Source organism: Accipiter gentilis, chromosome 34 (assembly GCF_929443795.1).
Source record: "Accipiter gentilis chromosome 34, bAccGen1.1, whole genome shotgun sequence".
NCBI classification, from domain to species: Eukaryota; Metazoa; Chordata; class Aves; order Accipitriformes; family Accipitridae; genus Astur; species Astur gentilis.
Window position 1 is genome coordinate 2,540,839 of NC_064913.1, and position 22,581 is coordinate 2,563,419.

General features: G+C 42.3%; 2 protein-coding genes across 2 annotated transcripts; one reads left to right on the top strand and one right to left on the bottom strand.

Annotated features, from left to right (window-relative positions):
• Positions 1–1,193: 1,193 nt before the first annotated feature.
• Positions 1,194–14,911, top strand: CCT2 (chaperonin containing TCP1 subunit 2). Its single transcript, XM_049792052.1, has 16 exons — positions 1,194–1,332; positions 2,333–2,407; positions 2,879–2,944; positions 3,042–3,153; positions 4,052–4,128; positions 5,588–5,700; positions 6,238–6,440; positions 6,640–6,740; positions 6,827–6,954; positions 9,028–9,131; positions 10,933–11,052; positions 11,638–11,766; positions 11,861–11,964; positions 12,983–13,082; positions 13,782–13,923; positions 14,597–14,911. The coding sequence occupies exons 1-16, from the start codon at positions 1,330–1,332 to the stop codon at positions 14,625–14,627; spliced, it is 1,608 nt and encodes a 535-aa protein (XP_049648009.1). The 5' UTR covers positions 1,194–1,329; the 3' UTR covers positions 14,628–14,911.
• A 2,597-nt stretch (positions 14,912–17,508) lies between these two features.
• LRRC10 (leucine rich repeat containing 10) lies at positions 17,509–18,418 on the bottom strand. The gene has a single exon (XM_049792074.1). The coding sequence runs from the start codon at positions 18,378–18,380 to the stop codon at positions 17,544–17,546; it is 837 nt and encodes a 278-aa protein (XP_049648031.1). The 5' UTR covers positions 18,381–18,418; the 3' UTR covers positions 17,509–17,543.
• Between the last annotated feature and the right edge of the window lie 4,163 nt (positions 18,419–22,581).

Here is a 22,581-nt window from a genome sequence, read left to right on the forward strand (position 1 = left end):
GAGGCACTTTAAAATCACCACACCCCCCCCCCCCCCACTCACACCACAGTAGCAGCAAATGTGAATTTATGCTCTAAGATAAAAATAGTTAATGTTGTTTCAGTTGGGTTATTAGCCCTAGCCAAAACTTAAGATACTTTTCTACGTAACTATGAGGAAAACTGAAGATGCTAAAATTCATTTAGTACTCTAGCTTTCAGAACAAGGTAAGGAGGGGGAAAACATATCTAACTCTGAAGAAAACAAAGCAAAAAGCCCAAAGAACTCAAGAAAAATCCTTAAAAGGTACTGACATGCTTAAAACCAGAGAGTTATGTAGAAGTTGGCAGAGTTTTAGTCATGTTCTTTTTTTGCTGTCTCCATTGGGATAGATACCTGTCCTTGGCCAGTTTGAGTCTAGAACAGACAGCTTTGCACGTATCCCAAGAGATTTATGTCTGGCAGCAGGAAGAGGAATACCAGCTGCAATTAATCCTTGAGGAACGAGTCATACAGACCAATTCACTTTTTTTTTTTTTTTTATATGACCAGGTAACTAACAGGCTTTTTGCGTGGAGGAAAAGCAGCGACAGACCGAGGCTTGGACGTGGTCTCACACGTCCGCAAAGCTGCCAAGAGACAAGTTAACCAGACTTTTAATACTGAAAAGCGTTTTGAGTGGGATTGTGCTGGGGTTATCTCCTCTTTTGTGTCTGGCAGCAGGAAGAGGAATACCAGCTGCAATTAATCCTTGAGGAACGAGTCATACAGACCAATTCACTTTTTTTTTTTTTTTTTTTTTTTTTTTTAATATGACCAGGTAACTAACAGGCTTTTTGCGTGGAGGAAAAGCAGCGACAGACCGAGGCTTGGACGTGGTCTCACACGTCCGCAAAGCTGCCAAGAGACAAGTTAACCAGACTTTTAATATTGAAAAGCGTTTTGAGTGGGATTGTGCTGGGGTTATCTCCTCTTCCCAGCTTTTCATTGGCGACGTGGATGATGCAATATCAGGTATCCGGGACGGTCTGGCAAGCGCGCTGGAGGCCAAGAGCGGTAATTTTAAATGCTTTTGACCGGTTTGAGAACTGACCTCCAGGAATACGACGAAATTAACCTGGGGCAACCGCCCTCTCCTTCGCTGAGGCGGAAACAACTCCACACAGCGGGGCCGGCCGCCTCCCCCTGAGGAGACGGGCGGTGGCTCCCACAAGGCCGTGCGCGCCGCCGGAAGTCGGCGGCTCCTCTGACGCCAGTTCCGCCGAGGAGCTCGTGGAGGGGCCGCGGAGCCGCGCGCGCGGGTTCTCTGGCTGAGGAGGAGGAGAAGGAGGAGGAAGAGGCACCGGCATCATGGTGAGAGGCGGAGGGTGGGCACGGCAGGGCCGGGCGGGCACGGCAGGGCCGGGCGGCGGCTCCCTTCCCCTCAGACAGGCCTGCGAGGGCCCGGTGGCCGCGCCCCTCCTCCCGCGCTTTGTCCCGCGGGGGTGGGGGGGAAGGAGGAGGAGGAGGAGGAGTGTTGGGCCTGGAAAGTTCTAGAACGCGGGCGAGGAGGGACCGCCATGGGCCGTGGTGCGGGACCGGCCCGGCCCGGCCCGGCCTGGCCTGCAGCGGCGGAGCAGGCCTCGGGCGGTTCCCGGTCCCGCGGTGGTGGGACCTCGCCCCGGCCCGCAGCGCGGCTGACGGGATGGGGGCGGGGAGGTCTCCTTCTCCCTCTCCTTCTCCCTCTCCTTCTCCCTCTCCCATCTTCAGAGGGTTGACGCATCTGTACTTTTGGGATTTGATCCTAATTAGTTTAAGGCCTTGAGTTCTTTGCAGGTATTAGTCTCTATTAGTCTCTGACGCACGTGTTTGTTACTGGTACAATCAATTTACATGGAAACGCAAATAAAAAAAAAATCAGGGTTCAACAGAAAATGTCAAAATATTACAGCCCCAGCATGCTCAGTAACTGGATTCTTTAGGGTCTGCTGGTTGTACCTTGTCTTTGGGTTGTCTGGACCCAATGGTTAGCCGCACAGAACAGCAATGCAAACGTTGCCCCAAAGCAAGGTACTGGTAACAGCCTTTCAGGCTCATCGATTTTACCAGAGAACTTGGTGTGCAGTCCCTTGGAGTATGTTGCATTCTGTCTTGTAATCCCTTTGTGTGATGAAGAGATTGCAAGACAGATTTTTAAGAAAGAGTCAAGGTGAATTTGTCCTGAATATACTTTTTATTGAAACCAAATGGGATCTAGAAAGAAGTAATTTTAATAATAAAAACGTTGTTTAGGTTGTTAGCATCAGGGGTTTATTTTTAAAACACGTTGTTTTATTAAAGCTAAGGGAATATGCTTATCTTAACTCTGTTTTAGGCATCCATTTCCCTTGCTCCTGTGAACATTTTCAAGGCAGGTGCAGATGAAGAAAAGGCCGAAACAGCTCGGTTGGTAAGTTTAATTCTCTAAGAAACTGGTAGTACTTGGGGTAATTGAACTTAGTCTTTTCTACTGTTAAATATACTTCCAGTTTATGGTGATGTGGAACTTCATCTGTCTCATTGGGTTTTTTTGTTGCACGTCTGTGAACAGAAGGTAGGAGGAGTGTTGTTTATACTAACAATTAGAGAAGCTGCTCATAAGTGTTCAAAAACTAAGTACCTAAGCTCAGAAGACTTACATTCATTGGAGGGCATTTCTTTTGTCTGTGAGACAGGCTTTTATGGTTTCTGTGGGAATTAAGTATATTTGATCTTGTTATCAAAACGTAGCAGTTAAGAAACTTGGACCCAGACTGCTGAAGGAGAGTGGCTGCAGAAGGGTTGCGTTGAGACGTCCCCTTGGAAGTTATGGGCTAGCATCTACTTCTTGTATTAAAGTAGAAATAAATCCTTTTCTAAGGTATATTTGCTTTCATTTCAGTCATCCTTTGTTGGTGCCATTGCTATCGGTGACCTGGTCAAGAGCACTCTGGGGCCTAAAGGCATGGTAAGACAGCTGCAAGTTCTCAGCGGTCATACCTGATAATTTAGTTTTAATAGTACGGTGTGTTTTCAAGCAGTATTCTGCATCTCGTATCTTGTAGGACAAGATTCTTTTAAGTACTGGAAGAGATAGCACGGTAACAGTTACCAACGATGGTGCAACCATCCTCAAAGCTATTGGAGTTGACAACCCAGCTGCCAAGGTCTTGGTTGGTGAGTTTTAACAGCTTGTCATTGGAGTACTTGGCATTTCTTCAGCTGTAACTTTATTATGTAGTTTTTATTTGTTCTTAGAAAAGTAGTCTTCAAATAATGTGAAAAATTTAAAGGAGGGGGAGCAGAATTCCTGAAGTAAGGAGGCCAAGGTGTTGCAGGAGTTATGGAACTCTGCCAAAGTAAAATTGAGGTATATGCTGCTCTTGCAAAACTGTTCCGATGTCTCCTCGTTTTCCCTCAACCCTGGTTTGTCCCAGGAGTCAAAAGGGACAAAAAAGACAGCTATGCGCCCTTCTTTCACTGGGAAAATTCGGAACAGAAATCTGCTGGGGTAAAGAGGTTCCTGGTTCTCCCTGGTTTAAATCTCTTTTTATCACTTAGTCAACATTGTACTCTGGACAGAGTTTACTTTTGCGATCAACTGTCGTAGTGTGGAAATGGCCCAGTTCTAGTGACAAGCAGGACCCTGAAAAATTTGGTGTCAAGTTTCTTGATGATTTCATGTTTGCTGGGTCCTTGTTTATCAACAGTTCATGGGGCATACTTCGTTATTATATTTTGTGATCCTGTGTGTATAGCTTAGAGCTTCTATCTGGCCATATTTCCTTTTAATGGCCATCTTCAGGAATGAGGAGAGGAGTAGCTCTTGACCATCTCCAGACTGGAACTGGTGTCTAGGTTGCAAATGAAGAGCAGGAATTTGAAGGATGCTGAATTTGATTTGCATCTCAGGTTTTTCTGTGACTTAAAGAGTGATCTCTTTAAAGCATTGAGGACTAAGATTCTTTTTTTCTTCTCCAAACTAATGTGAGAGAAGAATACTTGTATGTAAAGCTGGTACTGGTGAGCATGGTATTTTGAATCAAAACATTAATGCAGTGGCTTCTTTTTTTAGATATGTCAAAGGTTCAAGATGATGAAGTTGGTGATGGAACTACATCTGTCACAGTGTTGGCTGCTGAATTACTGAGGGTGACGTATTACAGATTTTCAGATGTGTTTTTATTTGGCAATGTACTCCTGTGATATCAATAGGCGTTGTGTTCTTTGATGTTTATGAAGAGGGCTCCCAAAATATAGGGATACCTAGCTCCCTTGCTGTTAAAATTGATAGAGGAAAAACTCCAAAACCTTAGAATACTGTGTCATTGTCCTAGTTTTGGCTGGGATAGAGTTAATTTTCTTTCTAGTAGCTTGTATAGTGTTATGTTTTGGGTTCAGTAGGAGGAGAATGTTGATAACACACTGATGTTTTCAGTTGTTGCTCAGTAGGGTTTATACCAAGTCAAGGGGTTTTCAGCTTCTCATGCCCAGCCAGCAAGACGGCTGGAGGGAAACAAGGAGTTGGGAGGGGACACAGCCAGGACAGCCGACCTCAACTGGCCAAAGGGGTATTCCATACTGTATCATGTCATGTCCAGTACATAAACTGGGGGGGTTGGCCCGGGGGGGGGGGGGTCGCTGCTCAGGAACTAACTGTGCATTGGTTGGAGAGTGGTGAGCAATTGCATTGTGCATCACTTGTTTTGTATATTCCAATCCTTTTATTATTATTGTCATTTTATTATTGTTATTATTATTAGTTTCTTCCTTTCTGTTCTATTACATTGTTCTTATCTCAACCCACGAGTTTTACCTTTTTCCTTCCAATTCTCTCCCCCATCCCACTGGGTGAGAGGGAGTAAGTGAGCAGCTGCGTGGTGCTTAGTTGCTGGCTGGGGTTAAACCACAACAGACATCAATTTTTCTTTTTTCTTCTTTTTTTTAATTTTAAGTTATCTTCCTTATTTTATTATTTATAAATTCACAAGTGTTTTAATGAGGAAAAAACCCCCAAGGCATGTTAAATTCTCTTCTTGTGTGCACAAGACCTGAATTCATACTGTTCATTTAAACTCTGTATACAGAGTTTATACTGCCAAACTCTAAATCTGAAATTACTATAAAAGAGACTTCAGAAGTGAGGAACTCTTCTTAGCAGAGCTGTGCCAGTAAATCTAATCATCTCAGGTCCAAGAACTGTGATCAAGAGCATCTGAGAAATGATCCAGCAGCTTGCCAAGTTCCTTGCGAAAAGGGAGTTTGGAGATTTTTTTTGTTCCAGCTGCACTTCTAAGTTGCACCTATAAGTGAACAGAAACAGGAAGTGAAAGACTGCTATTTTGAAGTATATGTCTGGTTGCTTTCCTGTTAGAGTTAGGGTTTGGTTGTTTTTTTCAATTTATCAAAATTTCCTGACAGTATTCCAAGGGCAAATCATATTTGCCTAGATTTGGAAGAAAAAGCTGCCAGTAGGGTGACTTTCATTTCATTGTCAGAGCTTTCTGGCTTTTACTGCCATTCAGAATTTTCTGATTACTTGGAAGTGTCTTTCCTAGTTAGTGTAAAAGTACCTTGGGGAAAAAACTAATCATCAATTTCATTTACATAGGAGGCAGAGTTACTGATTTCAAAGAAGATTCATCCTCAGACCATCATTGCAGGCTGGAGAGCAGCCACAAAAGCTTCAAGAGAGGCACTTTTGAAAGCGGCTGTGGATCATGGGTTAGTAATGTACATGTGCTGTAACTCATTATAAACCAGTCAAGATTAAAACATCAGTGAGAATTATACACCACTGGGAAATTCTTCGCTCTCTTTTAAGTAGTGTAAAGGCTGAATTTATGAATTTTAACAGTTAAGAAAAAAAAGACTGCATTTTCTTTAGATGAACTGCAGAAGCTTTATGAAATTATTTAAAATTACTTATGATATGGAAAAATAGAAAATGAGCAATAAGTTGCTCCCTAGAGCAAAAATCTGAGCTATTATTTCAGATTTCATACTCAATGTGACTATTTTCTTTACCTGATGCTTTGAGAGCACAGGCTTTCTAAAGCTGAACGCAAAGTTTCTCCTGATTTCAAATAGAAGGTTGTATTCTGGGATGCTGGAGAGATTTTGTGTAGCTAGCATTCCTCAAAATGGAACATGGTACACACAGATAAAGGATAGAAGAAGCGGGGAGAGACTCACAGTGGTAGGTTAATGATAGTTAAGGATTTCAGACCTTCCACTTTAACTGTACTGACTTTATTTTAGTGATGATGAAGTGAAGTTCCGTGAAGACTTGATGAACATTGCGGGAACGACTCTTTCATCAAAATTACTTACTCATCATAAAGATCACTTTGTTAAACTGGCTGTAGAAGCTGTTCTTAGGTTGAAAGGCTCTGGCAATTTGGAGGCTATCCATGTCATTAAGAAACTGGGTGGAAGTTTGGCTGATTCCTACTTAGATGAAGGTAAGTCTTTGTACATTGGCTGTAAGTGCGCTTGAGAAACAAAACTGTTAAAAGTTACACATCTCTCTACAAATTTGTCCTAGGAAACATTGCTATGTTATTATTAAGTTGAATAATAAGTAGGAGTTTTTGTAATAATGGAAATGGATTGTTCTCCTTTTTTAATACAAAGTCTTACAAGACCTTTCTGTTACTACAGGCTTTTTACTCGACAAGAAGATTGGTGTAAATCAGCCAAAAAGAATTGAAAATGCAAAGATTCTTATTGCAAATACTGGTATGGATACAGACAAGATTAAGGTATGTGACAGAACTACTGTTGTGAAATGATATTTTTGTGAATGGAATTCCTTTTTAGACTGAGCTCTTCATTTTCTTTGATTTAGATATTTGGCTCTCGGGTTAGAGTGGACTCTACAGCAAAAGTAGCAGAAATAGAACAGGCAGAAAAAGAAAAAATGAAGGAGAAGGTAGAGCGTATTCTTAAGCATGGAATAAACTGCTTTATTAACAGGTATGTATTTTCTGGGAAAAAGGGGTAGAGTTTATAGTGCAGTTAGAAAATAGCAAGATTTGAATATTGTGAGTGTGAAGAACATAATTTATGCTTGTATCTGTAAACTTAGATGATCCTTCTTAATGCTTGATTTATTCACTTCAGTGTGGCCAATGTTTTTTTCTGTGCTTCCCCTTGTGTGCCATGCCCCCCTCCCCGCCCCGTTTTGGTTTTTTATTTTAAAGAGGAAGAAGTGATGTTACTTAATCAGGAATCCATGTTTCAGTCCAGTTGAAGCAATGTCACTGTGCTTTTATACTAACAGATTTATTTAGTTATGAATACCAGCAGCATTGTCCATATCCATATTCCTGCTTTTGGGAGGAGATCAGTGCTGAAAGGGTCTGTGCTGCTTAATGCATTTAGTTCAGATTGAACCAGCTATGCTTTTTCCTGCATTAAAATGCTGGTGCTGGAGTACTGCTCCAAATTTAGGAGTGTTTGAAAGGCCTCTGTGCTCCCTGTCCTGAACCTTTTATACACATCTCTGAAAAGTATGAGAGAATACCGTTTTAATTTAAGAGATGTTACAATCTAAGTTACTTATTTTTGTTAAGAGTATGCTTCTCTCTTGAACTGTCACAGGGCAAAAAAAGCATTTGTTTTTTAATGATGAAAAATGCTTCTCCCTTTCAGTAATTCTCATTGGAGTGAAACTGCCATACGTACGAGCAGCTTGACGCCTGGTGGTTCAGCGCGTCATGTAGCCTACTGGGAAGCTGATTAGCTACACCAAAGGATAGGAGTTGTAAGAGTAGCACTGTTTTCTGCAGTAGCAAAGATTTACTCTTTCAGGACATAGTCCATCTTAGAACTCGCCTTCAAAATTTGGGTTAAACATCTGTAAGAACTGCTGACAGACTGATGAATTTCATAGTCCCTCCATCTATGTCATGTTTCACATAGGTTATGTTCTAGCGTAGGCAGAATGAGTACTTTGTCCAGTGGATGTGGTACAAATAGAGTCAGGAGTCCTTTTGGCAAATCGATGGAAGAATCCTTTGAAGTATGCAAAAAAAAATCCTTAACTCCATCACTGCTATCCAGTGTGCTTGTAACAGAGGTAGTTGCCCTAAGGAAGCTCAGGTAGCAGTCAGTCACAGTAGCCAGGCTAGTGGTATTCCAGTTAGGTTGACTCTTGACTTTCAGACTTATTGCCTGATAAAATTGACTTCTGCTTGTAGGCATACTGTAGATCTGCTTCACATGTGATAGTACGTGTTAGCCAGTTAAATACCATTGAGGAGATGCTCAACAGGGGTCAAGGTTATATGGATCCAGAGTAGGAAGAATCTCCTCTGCGCATACCCAGCAGTGCCAATTGTCTCTTTTGAAGATAGATTAGAAACATCTTTTTTGACAGAGGTGGCATCTCCCAGCTCCTGCTGAATCTCTACAACACTCAGTCTGTAGTTTGGAAGGGAAAATTAGTTTGGCGTAGCACTCCTGAATGACCATTCACTGACCGTTTAGCTTTAGATGACTACTTCATTCTAGAGAGAGTGGCTTACATATTAACAAGGGAGCATGTACACTCGTCTCTGTGGTCTGCTATTTGTATATGTTACAAGACTGGCCATTGATTGTTTCCCACAGAGTTGTCTGCTGTTTGGATTTTGTATTGGTGAAGGAATTAGAGATGTTATTTCACATGTGGTTTTAGTGCACTCTGCTGGACTAGGCAGTTAAGTGTCCAGCAGGTGCTTAGAATCAAAGGACTTAGAATTTAAAGCATATGAGTCCTTGTGCGTTGATAGCGTGCCTTCAGGGGAAGGGTATTGCAAAGAGCTATAGTAGTTTGAGTTTTTTATGGTTTTTTCAGCTTTGTATGTTTTCCTGTCACTGCATTTGCTTCTGTGTGGTGTAACATTCCGTGTTTGGCAGGGGCCTCACATATTGACGGCTTTTGTAGCTTTCAGAAATCTTGTTGCGTATCCATGCTACTGAGAATTAGGTGTCCTTTGTTACTCTGGTATTTTAAAAAGTTTGTTCTGTGTGTAATGGGAAGATGTGCCTGTGTTTTAATTGTAGACAGTTGATCTACAACTATCCTGAACAGCTCTTTGGAGCTGCTGGCGTCATGGCTATTGAACATGCTGACTTTGCTGGTGTAGAACGTCTGGCTCTTGTTACAGGTATGTAGAGTACCTTGTTATACGAAACTTGGAGAGTCGCATTCTTTGATCTTCAGTAAATGTTAATGCTTGATCACCTAGTTTTTACTATTAAGCAGATCTGCGAATGTGAAAAGTACTCCAAATAAACTTTATTTTACAGTACTTAAATACAAAAGTATATGGAGGACCTTATGAAATTGGCCATAAGAAACTTTGAAATTACTTTATTGATTTATCAACTGCTATATAACTGTCAGTATTTTTTCAGAAGCAGGTAACTCAGTTTCTATCTTCATTGTCTTATACTTTGCATGTAAAATGTCTGTTCTGATTCCGAATCCTCCCTGCATAATGATTTAAACATACTTTATTTTCTCTAGCAGCTGTGAATAAAGGATCATAATGTTAACTGTGGAATATAATTTAGCCAGTTAGTGCCAGTTAGTAATTTTCTTTCATGTTTCAAAAATATTTTCAGTTAAGTCCCTGCTTGATAAACTTTTGAAGTGTTTGTTTTCTAGGGAAAGGATGAAACATAGCAATAGGAAGAATAAGTTGATGATTCCACAAGTTAGTTAATACCATCTTGTTATAAATGGCCATTGTTTGATTGTAATAATAGAGAAGACTTAGAGAATTATCCTTTGTTAAAAATGTGGGCCTGAGTCATTGACTTGAGGTGGATCTCAGATGACATGAACAACCTGGATATTTTCAGTAGTGGTCAGTGTAAATGTGACTCTAGTAACTAAGGAAAATGAAACCTCTGGAATGCCACAGATGATTCTCATTGCTGAAGTTAGAGATAGTTAACTGGAACATCATAAAAATTTAATTGTGAAATTGATCAGGAGAATGGAGAATTTGCTTTGAGGGAGAGAGGAAGAGATACTGACGTGTTTAGCTTAGTAATACTGAAGTAGCAATTGTGTATAACTGTCTGTAGGCACATTGACACGGGTAAATGCTTGATTGAGAGCAATACTGCTTATGTTCTGGAACAAATTCAAAGCAAATTTTGTAGGCAGAGCAAGTGAACCATATCAGACCACACTGGATCAAATAGTATAGCTGAAAAAAATAGACAAGCTTTTAGTAAGTACAAACTCTTTACTACAAATCTTGTCTTTTCTTGTACCCCTACAACTAGAGCAGTGTTGCAAGCTAGTGTGGAATAATTGAGCATACACTGGGAGTGAATGTAAATGATTTTCTAATGGGAATATCAAATTACTAGAACAATATTCCATTCAGAGACATTTTGTTCTTTGTAATATCTGTTTTGTTTACAATATGGGAGTTTACAATAAATGCACAATATTGCCACTGTGACGTGGCATGAGACTTGTGATTCAGGAGGGTGGTGGCCAGTGGTTCTCAGCCATCATTGGGCAGGCAAAATGAATACTGGCACAAGCTCAACTTTAAAAACATAGCAAACTTGATATAGTACTTTATAAATACTTCATCAGTAAATACTATTGAAATTTTAAACAGATTGACGTTTTAATGTTGGCAAAGATTGACATTTAGTATCTTACCCAGACAGAGCTCAAAAGCGTTACAGCTATTGTAGTTCTTGTGATGTGAAACAAAATATTAGTGTTTTAAGGACTTGTCAACATCAGTGGAAGGTTTCTGGTGCCATATGCTGACAGTGGAAAAATTTGGCTTATCAGTATTGTTAATTTAAATTCATTTTTGGGCAATCCTGAAGATTTTTTTTTTTTAAATTTTTTTCCCCCCTTTGGTTAGACCTTGCCTGAATGGATGCTTTCATTGTGAGCTCTTTGACTTTTGTGTGATCTTACATTTATAGGTGGTGAAATTGCATCAACCTTTGATCACCCTGAGCTAGTAAAACTAGGAAGCTGCAAGCTTATTGAAGAAGTCATGATTGGAGAAGATAAACTTATTCATTTCTCTGGAGTGGCAATGGGTAAGTGTTTTACCACTAATGGCATGTTGTAACATTTGTGTTAATCCCCTGCTAATGCTGTTGAGTTACCAGTATGGTGTGGGAATTTTGTAACAATTCATGTAACCATTTTTATTAAAGCCTTGCTCTTCAGTAAAAATCCTGCAAAGATGTACGTTCATGGTTGAAGTTGTATGTGCTTAATGTTAAGTAAACGAACATAAACATTGTAGGGGTAGGAACCAGAATTTCTCCTTTGGGAGGTTAAATTGACAAGAATAGTAGCAACATGTCATACTTAAAGAACTTGAGTGCTTGTTCCAGTAAATGCCAATACTATAAATTTCCAAGGGGTAGTTTTGAGATAACATTCATTTTTTATAAAATTAAGGTGGTGTGGAACAGTTCACTAATAAAAGCAATAGTATAGTGTACATCATTTCATTCTATCCGTGAAATGTCATCATGCTTTCTTCCCGCCACCCCCCCAATTGATCTATGTAAAACTTGACTGCAGTGATAGCAAAACCATTACAAATACTTTGTTATAGCCTCTTTTTTGTCTTTGGTTTGTTTTTTTAATCTGTTCATATTTGCGCTTTTCAGGTGAAGCTTGCACCATAGTTTTGCGTGGAGCAACACAGCAGATTCTAGATGAAGCAGAGAGGTCTTTGCATGATGCTCTTTGTGTTCTTGCCCAGACCGTGAAGGACACTAGAACTGTGTATGGTGGAGGTGAATATTAGATTCTTTGTACCTTGTACACGATACACATTTTGTATTACTGTTCAAGTCAGATATAAAACATCTGTGTGTCTCCAATGAATAGGTTGTTCAGAGATGCTGATGGCTAACGCTGTTGCAGAACTTGCCATCAGAACACCTGGCAAAGAGTCTGTTGCAATGGAGTCCTTTGCTAAGGCTTTACGAATGGTAAGTTTGTTTAATCAGATTGCTGGATTAATAGACATGATGTTTCACTAAGTTTACTAGCTTCTGGCATCAGATAGTTGCTTCTCTTTCAAAGATTTGGTTTTCTAAAAGTAAAAAAGTAAAATTTAGCAACACATCTTGGATGAACGAAGGGGAAGAAGTTACTGTTTTCTCTCTTAGGAAAAAAGTAGTGGTGTTTTTAATAATTCTGCGTGTTACAGAATTCTGATGTTCATATGCTAGCCCTCTTCTAACTGGTTCTTGCTCCTGTTACCTGCAAGGTTAAAAGTGCAGCAGAAATAGCCCATAAAAATCTTGCCTTATTCAGCTGACAACCGATTTAGAAGAGAGCAACTGTTCTGTTCTATTGATACTCTAGTGCTATTTGATTGTGTTTGTGCTCTAGTACTGTCTAGAAGTTTCTAGACTTGCATTGGAGATGGCAACTTAGTATCACAAGAAACATTTATAGAGTAGTATTGTGGTAACAGACTGTCAATTTGAGAAGAATTGCCTTCCTGTAATTTAAATTAGGGAAAACCTTTCTTAGGAAATGAAAGACCATAGTAAAACATTTCTCCCAAGAAAATTAAATTAAAGAGCATGGTAAGACTTGGCACTACCTCTTCAGTCAGCACAAGCAGTTTGCACTGCTGTCGCTTAAATAGTGAACAGAATGATCTGGTGGTTAATGCTTACCAGCAAGCTTATGTTCTTAAAATGAAACTGTTTCTCCAGTTGTAGTCTGAAATGCTAAGAAAGAGACAGACTTCTTTCTGCCCATGTAAAATGAACCGACAAATCAGCTAACACAGTTCTGTCCTCTCAGCTGCTCTCTTAGAACAGGGTCTTAAACAAAATCCTTAGAAAGGTAGTTAGATTTTTTTCTTTTTCCCATGTGTTTGAAACTTCCTCTTCTTGAAACTGAATAGTAAACTAGTAATACCGAAGTATGTTCCAGGTTTACTAGGGATCAATCCCTGCATTAATTAAAGACAACCTGTGTTTATCCCCTTAGATCCCAACAATAATAGCTGATAATGCTGGCTATGACAGTGCAGATTTGGTTGCTCAGCTGAGAGCTGCTCACAGTGAAGGGAAGACAACTTACGGGCTTGGTAAGGGGCTTGATATTACTTCTGTTGTTGGATTGCTGTTTGGGAGGGTGATTAGGCTTATTAAACTTGGTCACATCTGTTTGTCACTGGTAGCTGGAAGAACTGAGTACGTTGATTTCTGTTTGCTTTGCATGTAACACTGTGTGCCTACGTTCTATTTCCTTTATCATTCTACCAGGATTTTCACAACAGAGTGAAAAGCTTTGTTTTTGAAGGGGATGGTTTCCACCTGTAAAAACCACTTCCTTACTTACATTGAGTCTAGTTATACGAAGCTTAAAAAGAAAGGCATTGATTTAAAAACAAACAAACAAAAACCCAACACAAGCAAACACCACCACCACCCCCACCGCCCCCCCAAAAAAACCCAACACCAACCCTTAAAAAAAAGTTGTGGAGAAGAAATCTGAAGTTGATATACCTAAGGAAATAGTGCTGAGAGTCCTGTTGGGATCTTGTCTCCTCTTCCCAGTGTATAAAGTTTTCATCATTAATTTTTTGAAGGTAATTGCAACATGTTAGGCTTAAATCGGGAGCCTTGAAGTGAAAGACTTTAATACTTCCCTTGCTATCAATATGGTTCATTTGAGAAGCTAAGTTACCATACTGCCAGCTTCTTGTAATTTCTTTAAACCACCACCCCCTCGCCCCCCAATTTAAAAAAAAACAGACAACCTCTTAATGTGTCTCTTCTTCCAGATATGAAAGAGGGTATCATTGGAGACATGGCAGTCTTGGGAGTAACAGAAAGTTTCCAAGTCAAGAGACAAGTTTTGCTGAGTGCAGCTGAAGCAGCAGAAATGATTCTTCGTGTAGATGACATCATTAAAGCAGCACCAAGGTATGATCCGAGTATCTATGTGGTCAGTTACAGTGGTACAAAGTAACCTCCTTCTGTGGAAGAGTAACTGCAGAAAAATCTTGTTCTAAAGATATTTATCTGAAATGAAGACTGACATATGACATGCTAATGTTCATGTTACGTGATTTTTTTGCATTAGCAGTATGAACAGGCCTTTAGAGCTGTCAGTGTGCTTAAATGAGTGCGTCTGAAAAATGCTGAGTTAATCTTAGATCACCAGCTACTCATGTGCCATATCTAGTACTAAAGCCACTGCAGAAGTGGCTGACCAAAATGTAGGGGATCACGCTGCTTTTTTTTTTTTCTTTTGGCAAGAATTGTAGTGAAATGCGCAGCTGCTTCTGAAGTAGAATCTACAGTTAAAAGAAAAACATGTTTGTTTAAAAAGTTTGAGAAGAAATCCCACTTGTAGGCAGGTTATTTCACGTGTGCCTGCTACCAGGTAGTTTGCACTGTTTTGTGAATCACAGGGGTTTTTTAACTGTGGTCAAACGTTGTGTATTAGCTTTGGGATGATACTGCTTTTTGTGCTGTGAGATAAAGCTAGCACTGAACACAAAATGCCAGCTAAAAATTAAAAGTAAGGGCAGGTGGGGAGACTGGTGGACATCAGCATAGGGGGAAATTTTCTCATTTTTCTTTTTCTTCCCAGAAAACGCGTACCAGACCATCGCCCATGTTAAATTTTCTTCAGTACCTGAGGATGTGTGGACCAGATCTCGCCTAGTAATTTTCTTCAGTGATCTAGTTCTTGTGAGGTTATGGAACAGAAGCTCGAGACAAGCAGATCTCCATCAGTGGCATGAAATAACTGTCTTCAGTTGGTTTTAACTTATTTCAGTTTATATGTGTTGTGGGGAAGAATTCACTTTCAAGTAAAATGGGTTTTATACAACCCTATTCCTTCTGTTCCTCTCCAGGTTCCACTTAAAATACATAGAAATAAAAAAAAAAAAGTTCACATTCATCAGAGTTCTATTTGTTTTTGTGTAGAACCAGTTTCATTAGAAAAGCTGCAGAGCACATCCTCAGTCCTCAGATGCTCCCAGCCGTGCCCCGGCAGTCAGCGTGAGGGATAACCTTTCAAGCCTTTGTAGCTTGCTGGTTCCGATTGAAGTGGTGTGTTTAGTGTAAGTGGTTTATTCCAGTCCTGGCTGTCTAGGTTTTGAGTTGGGATCCTAGAAATAGGCTCTGAAGTTACATGTTAGCCTTTCCTAGTGATACAGGAGGATTACTAATTTTTTTCTGATGATGAAAGGAAAAAGCTGAAGAGGAACCTTAGTCAGTGCCCAGAACTACCACTGAAGGGATTTTACAGCTTTTTACACCGCAAATTTTATGTAGATAGGAGTTCTGCTGAGGGGAGTTGAGAGGAAGGCGCAGTTTAGGAGAGATACCAACATTCTGGACCAAACAGTTTGTGTGTTTGGCTGTAAAGGACTGGACTCGGGCTGACTTTACACTTACAATAGAGGGCAGTTAGTGGAAAATGTGCCAGGCTGCATCGTGTTCCCTTTATTTCTTTTTTCCACCCTTTCATGTCTATTGTAGCCTATCTTTATATTCTCTTTCATATTCCAGTAGTTGCTGCAAAGGCAACATCTTTCTTAATTGGACCAGTTTCTTTATGCTCAGGTCGTAAGGAAGTCTGTGATGCCTGCAGCAGTCTTCACGCGGATTCTTGATGACTGTAAGCAGAGACAAGCGGAGGCATTGTCTCTGTGGGAGCCTGAAGAGAGGTGCCAGCTGGGTGTTGTGACCCTTTGGGCCCTTGCGAGTATAATGCAGCACCTTGGCAAACACCGGGGGAAGTCTGCCAAAGCAGGAAGTTTAATGTGAAATCAAGAAAGTATCTGTGCAAACGTTTTTCTCCCTTAGGTTTCCTGAAATGAAGAGAATCCGCTTACAGAGCGCTCCTCCAAACTCAAAGCAGACTCTTCAGATCTCCAAAAGTGACAATGCTATGTAAAGAGTGCTGTGTTAAATCCAAACCATTGGCAAGCAGGTGAAAGCACCTTCTTCCCCACCCCCTCAAGTAAATAAAGTACCAGGTCAGTTCCATAGGAAATAAAACATTGAACTTGGATGTTAAAAAAAGCCCTGAGCTCTTGTCCTGCTGAATAATTTTCTTCTGTAGGAAGAAATAGTTTGTTGAAACAAGGTTCGACAAAGAATTTGGAAAGAGAATTCAGTTAATTCCAAAGCAGGATGATTTAATTCAGCAAGATGCTAGTATACTTTATTTAATGACTAGTAAGGACACTACATGGGTGCCAGCCAGATCCAAATTCAGACTTCGTTTAACAAGACAGCAAGTGCTAGCAGAGTCTATGTATTTCCAGATAATTTTTCAAGCATGTAAATGACATTAAGCAGTCACGAACTGGCATTGAATCAAACCTTTTCTGGGAAGTCAACTGCCGCTTCTGCAGGCTGCGCTGGTGAGACAGTTCCACTTGACAAGTGAGGCAGAGAGGGAAGTGGCTGTTCTGCACCACCAAGGGCTCCCCATCCTTTTTAAAAAAAGCTGTCTTTTACCAAACTCAACGATCTGTGCTATGGAATCAAAAGCTAAAACTGTCATTTTGAGCCAGATTTCTGTGTTGCACAATTATAAAGCCAAATATACTTTATAAAAAGAGTTCAGTGCATTTTGAAGGGGATCTGAACTGGTCCGAGTTGCAGGCTGGAGAAATACCCAGCTGAAGTCAACTGAGTAAAGTTTGCCTTGGCTTCAAATTCTGTGCAAGCCTGTAGCAGGAGGCTCCCAGCCCTGGGTTTTATTCATGCAGGTTTACCTTTGCAGCTCTCGTGGTTTTTCCCTTTTAGACAGGCTTTGATTTTCTTCTTTGCTACTGCATGAAAACTCGGCGTGTACAGCTACCCTTACAGGCAGCGTTGTCGCTCACATCCAAGCTAGCAGCAAAGCCTCTAGCCTTCCTCGCCATCATTTAAAATACTGCTTGACAATAACAAAACAAGAGTGGTCACGAATTGTCCAGGAGGAAGGCAGCAGCGGTAAGAGGAGAGCTCCTTGGTATGTACGCACTGTTTCCTGGATAGCGCAGCTGGGGTTCTGCTACCGCTTCCCACTCAGCAGGCAGGGGAACCTTCATGCCGTTGCTGCGTTTCGGAGAAGTCATTTGAGACAAATGCTGTGGGTTACTGTAGAGCTGTGACTCTCAGCAGCGATCACCTTGAACAGCGGCTTCCAGCTGAGCTCGGACACCTCAGCAAGGTGGAAGGGAGAAGGGAGAGACCATGGTTGAAGAGCAGCGAGTCTGTACGTGCTCTGTACAATCCACCCACGGAAAACGTCTTAACTATGTCTTCATCTCTGCTGTGAACTGTGAGTTGTCCTCGCATGGGAGGAGAGGGAAAGGGAAGAAGTCTTTCCTCTAGAGAGTGTTGGCTGCTGTGCAAAAGGGGGTGTCTGTACACAGGAATTTCGCTGTCTCGTAGCTCTAAGCTAGTGCACCTACTCCTGAAGACTAGCCAGGCGATGTGGTGCTCCCTGGACACCAGCAAGGAAGGGAGAAGTAGAGGTTGGGCGGTGGGGTGAGTGTGCCGCTGCCTTTGCCGGAGCGGGCAGCTGAGCATCAGCAGGGCTCGGCTTCTGGCTCGGGCTTGGAAGCGGGAGGTGGCGACGGTTTCTCATCGAGCGTGATTTCTATCACTGCCCCAGACCGCTTGCGGGGTTCGGGGGTCTCCTCTGACCATCTCCCCACCCTGCGCACCCCTTTGGCCACTTTGGGTGCGTTCCTGCAGGGGTTGTGATCGTAGATCACCAGCTTCAGGCCGGGGAGATGAGCCAGGCTGGGAAAGAACCGGATGGAATTACGATCCACGTCGATCACCTCCAGAAAAGGCATGTCCAGCAGGACGGGGGGGAACTCGGACAGCAGGTTGCCCGACAGCCAGATGGTGCGCAGCTCCTGCAGGCACCGCAGCTGGGCAGGGAGCGTGCGCAGCGCGTTGGAGCCGGCGTGCAGGGTCTTGAGCAGGCTGAGCTCGCAGACCACCTCGGGCAGGCGCTGCAGGCAGTTGGACTCGATCCAGAGGGTCTTGAGGTTCTGCAGGAGCCGGAGCTCGAGGGGCAGGCTGCAGAGCTTGTTGTTGCCCAGGTAGAGGATGGAGAGCTGCTTCAGGGTGCACACGACCAGGGGCAGCGCTTTGAAGTTGTTGAAGTCCAGCGCCAGGATCTGCAGGTTTTGCAGCTGCTCCAGCTCGGGGGGCAGATGGTTCAGGTTGTTGTCGCTCAGGTACAGCTTGACCAGTTCCCGAAAAGAGCAAATGTGCAGAGGCAGCCGCCTCAGCTGCCTGCTGCTCAGATCCACTGTTTTATCCACTGGCATCTCTTCTAGGTCTTCCAGGAGGTACTTCTGGCACTCGTTGGAGGGCACAAAAGCAACTACGGCTTTCAGACTGTTGCCCATCCTGGGACTTTCTTTGTCCGGGGATCGCCGGGACTGCAAGGGACAGGGGCCCGCCTTGGTCGTCTGCTGCTGTGCACTGGCCTGCCGGTAACTCCGTCTTCCCAATATAAGGCTCTGTTTACATGGCACCAGCCATTAATCTCAAGGGCTCTGAAATGTTTCTGATAACTGAGTGAGTGTTTGGTGACGGGGATTACGGACAGGACGACTCAGAGTGCAGGTCTCCTTCTCTCGCCCGCAGTCCCACTCACCCCTCCCCCAAAACATTCCTTCTTGCCTCTTCCCGCACACTGTAAATGTTCTCTGATTTTGCCCCAAACCATCGCCCCGATGCTCCAGCCCCTCACCTCTTGCTCCAGCTGTGCTGGCTGCGGGGATTCGCTCGGGAAAGTAAACACCGCAGAAGACCAAATTTTTAAACTCAGATGTTTAGCTTTCATGAAACTTTTAGCGGAAATGTCGGTTGTAATTGAATTGTTGTTTAAAATACCTGTCAAGACTTGACTGACTTTCCAGACAAGTGGCACTTTTAGGGATTTACTTTGCAACGTGCCAAATACATAATTTCAGAGTGTAACTTGCCACCCAGTACTTATCTTAAAGCTTTAACACAAATACTTGGCAAACTGCTATCTTGAGCTGTTCTACTATTTATGTTTCTAATTTAATGGTGTTTACTATAGCCTCTGGCACTCTTGACTGTGTAGGGCCTTTTTCATTACATTATGTTTTGCTGCTTGTCTGAATCCCCATTTAATATGCTCACTATCGCAACCTGCCACGGCTGTTCTCCGGCCGCCTTCCAACCGTGCTACTGCAGTTCCCATGTCTGTACCGAAACCTGTCAAGAAACTGCCATGGATTTAATTCCATTAAGATTCTCACTTGTTATGAGTGAGATAAATACGATGTTAAAAATAATGACTATTTAGATGTGACAGTATAAACTGTTCCCTTCCTCCTCTCAGCAAGGTCCCTTGCTATTGAGGTCAGGAGTGGCTCATTTCTAGGAGAAGCCCTCTCATGTGTAGGCACCTCTGCATACTTTGACTTCTTGCTGCTGTTTTAAGCTTTCTTGGGGATTGTCCTACTTGTGTGTTGGCCATGGCTCTATCTTGATCTTTGGGTGTGAAAGCTGGGAGAATGTTTTAAGGTGTAATAGCCTCTCTGGCAGCTGGCTCTCTACTTTGGTATCTACAGCTCACTGCTGTCCTTTTCCACACTTACCATAATTTAGGGAGGATACTTTCTTCAGACAATCTGCACTCGTTTTTGGGGCATTAGGTGCTACACAACCAAAATACGTGATTGCTGAGAGCCACGTATTCTTGGGAAAACAAAAGGCAGAGCAAACAGAAGATTGAGAAAAAGGCAGTATTGAGCAGTTAAGGTGGCCCCTGGATCTCTGGTCAAATCTGGTATTAGAGAGCTCTCTACCATCGCTTGCTTTCAAACATAAAGCAGCTCTTAGCTATCAGTTGTGTATCAGCTGTAGGATGTTTAGTAGCCTTTTCCCTGCAAGACGAGTGGCTGTGGCATGCAGCAGTGATGCTATGTAAAGTATAGAGGGTTTCCCAGGGAAGGAGAACAACAGAGAGGGCATCTGGGAACCAGTATCGCAGCAGGACGGGGAACAGCAAGTGCCACGACCTGAGTGCCCTGAAACAAGTTTTGGATGGAGAAGCTGGGCAGACTATCAAGCCTGGAGAACAAAGATACGTCGCAGTCATCTGTGGCCGTGCTGTGTAAGAGAGTTGCTGAAAATACTGTCTCTGGTGACAGAGGGCAGGATGTTCTGGGCTTAGCATCCCAGCAGCAAGAGCCGGTTCGCACTGGACGAGCATCTCGGAGTTTCCACTTCTTTACTGCTTTAATGCTACGTGTCCTGTCAGAGGGCCACTGTGGGGAATGTGTCATTCCTGGATTTCGCAGGGCATCCTTCTCCAAGCAGTTACCCTGGAATGTGATCTGACTTTTAAGAAATTATTCCTGTAGCCCTCAGCAGGTTTTTGTATTTGTTTCTGTTTCTAAGCAGCTGTGGCATCTTGGAAAGGCAAGGCTCCCTGCCCCGTTAAGGCACTGCGGGCTACAGGTGTGGAAAAACAAATGCATTTGGCATAAACAATAATGAATTTATGTCCATGGCAAAGACATGTCCCTTAGACAAATCTGTTCAGATATCCTGCTGATCAGAACAACATAAAAGCCTAGGTAAGAGTATAAACTAATGTAGTTTAGGCATGTTTTTCTTAATAATCCTTATGGAGAGAAATAGTTTTGCAATAGACCTTACATCTGTAGACACAGATATGTATGTATTTTTTCTACTTGAATTATTTCTATTTAATGAAACTTTTAAGCTGCAGACAACTATTTCTTAGGGATCCTCTGCATTGTAGTTTAATCATTATTCCAGCTTATCGAAAAAAGTCACGATGACCTTTTGTTGCTGCATTTTGTACCTCTGTTGGCTAAATGAATGTCTGCCTGGAACACGCTGTGAGATCAGTGTATTTGGGAAAAAATAACCTTTGTGTGGTGGGAGAATAAAAAGAGCTACATTTGCAATAAAATGAACAATCTTGATCTTTCTGAGAATCAGCGACTCGGTGGAGGCTCTAAGGCAAAGGCAGTCCCCTCAGTAGACCCGGGGCGGTGTTTTGAAAGCCGCTTCATGTCTTCAAAGTTATCCCGATGCCCTCCAGCCTGAACATTAATGACTTCCCAGAAGCATTTGTGGCATTTGAGGAAAAGTTCAAGCGATAAAGGCACTCAGCACAGATATTGTCTTGCTCTTGTCAAAGCGACAATGCCCTACCAGAGGGCACGACATCTGCTCTGCGGCGTGTCAGATGGCGCGTGTGGGCTTCTTCAGGGATGCCTTTGCTTTCTGAAAGTTCACAAACGACCGCATCTATTGCTCACCGGTCGCACTTCCAGCACCCGGCTCCCGCAGCTCGGTGGCTGGGACGGCTGGGGGACAGAAAACGTGTTTGTTTGCTGAGAATTTGCATAAAACCTCTGAGTCCAGAAGAAACAGGGAACACTGCTCACAGCTAGATAATTTAAAAAAAAAAACCACACACAATGAAAGGAAATTGATATAAAAGTTACATTTTGGAGATTTTATTGTTTTTTGAAACAAAATATTAGAATAGCGATGCTGGGGCTTTTTCAGCTCCAAAGCTCTGCACAGAGCTGTGTGATGACACCAGGCTCAGCCTTTGCCGAGTTTGTGTAGCCCTCGCAATTTTGGAGGTAAGTTTGGAAAAGAAAAACATCTATTTCAAAATCCAGGGGACTAATGAATAGAGCTCTAAATTTGTTGATCTTAAGACGCTCATGCCTCTCCTCAATCAGCCTGACATAGCAAGGGAAGAGACTTAAAATAACAATTTTTAAGAATTTCTTTAGTATATGCTGATAGTAATTTGCTTTACATTTATTTAAAGTCTGTGGCAGGCAATTATACACCTTCTTCGCTCTCAGACGCTGTGTGTTCATTTTTTTCTGCTGTTTTTTCTTGACTGGAATATTGTTGCTGGAGCGGATGATGACTCCTGCCTCCTCCATCTTCTTCACATTCAGTCTTTGCTACGCACTGTCACACATCTGCTCTCTTTTGGGGGGTTACGTAGTTCCAGGTCACCTTCATGTGGTGAGCGGTTTATTTTAAATAAGTGGTGTATTGCAGGGGCAAAGTTGTTATTGCTCTTTTCACAGCGTAGACTTTTGAACAAAATTGGCTGATTATTCAAATTTAGCTTTAATGTATGCTAGGCTGCAGTATGTAATTGCTCACCACATTTCCTCGTGCAAAGATTCAAAAAGTCTCGTAAGTAAATTGCAGCCTTGGTGCTGAGATTCCTCCCAGGCAGCTAATGGCTTTGGGGCTGCTCTCTGTCAGATCGGAGTCTCTTTCTGACACCATTATTTTTCTGCCGGCTTGACTTGCACCTAAGTGTCAGGCAGGGGTGGGAACCACTAACCTCAGAAAACTTGCACGAAAGTAAATCCAACCAAGCGCTTCCACACGTCTTGCTGAAATGTGTACAAAACCACTGGCTGTTTATTACTGTACTTGCAGCCTGTCATCTTTTTTTTACTTTTAAGAGCTATTTATTTGGGGTGGCAATCACACTTATGTTTAGACCAGAGTTCTCCCATAAACAGGGAATTAAACTTCAGTTGTTAGGAGATG

Bases quoted from the DNA above. Each gene is read 5' to 3' on its own strand.
- CCT2 (XM_049792052.1), top strand. The intron at 2,945-3,041 runs GTAAGACAGCTG...CGTATCTTGTAG, and splicing joins CTCTGGGGCCTAAAGGCATG to GACAAGATTCTTTTAAGTAC. The intron at 13,924-14,596 runs GTATGATCCGAG...TTTTCTTCCCAG, and splicing joins ATCATTAAAGCAGCACCAAG to AAAACGCGTACCAGACCATC.
- LRRC10 (XM_049792074.1), bottom strand. From the start codon at position 18,380: ATGGGCAACAGTCTGAAAGCCGTAGTTGCTTTTGTGCCCTCCAACGAG.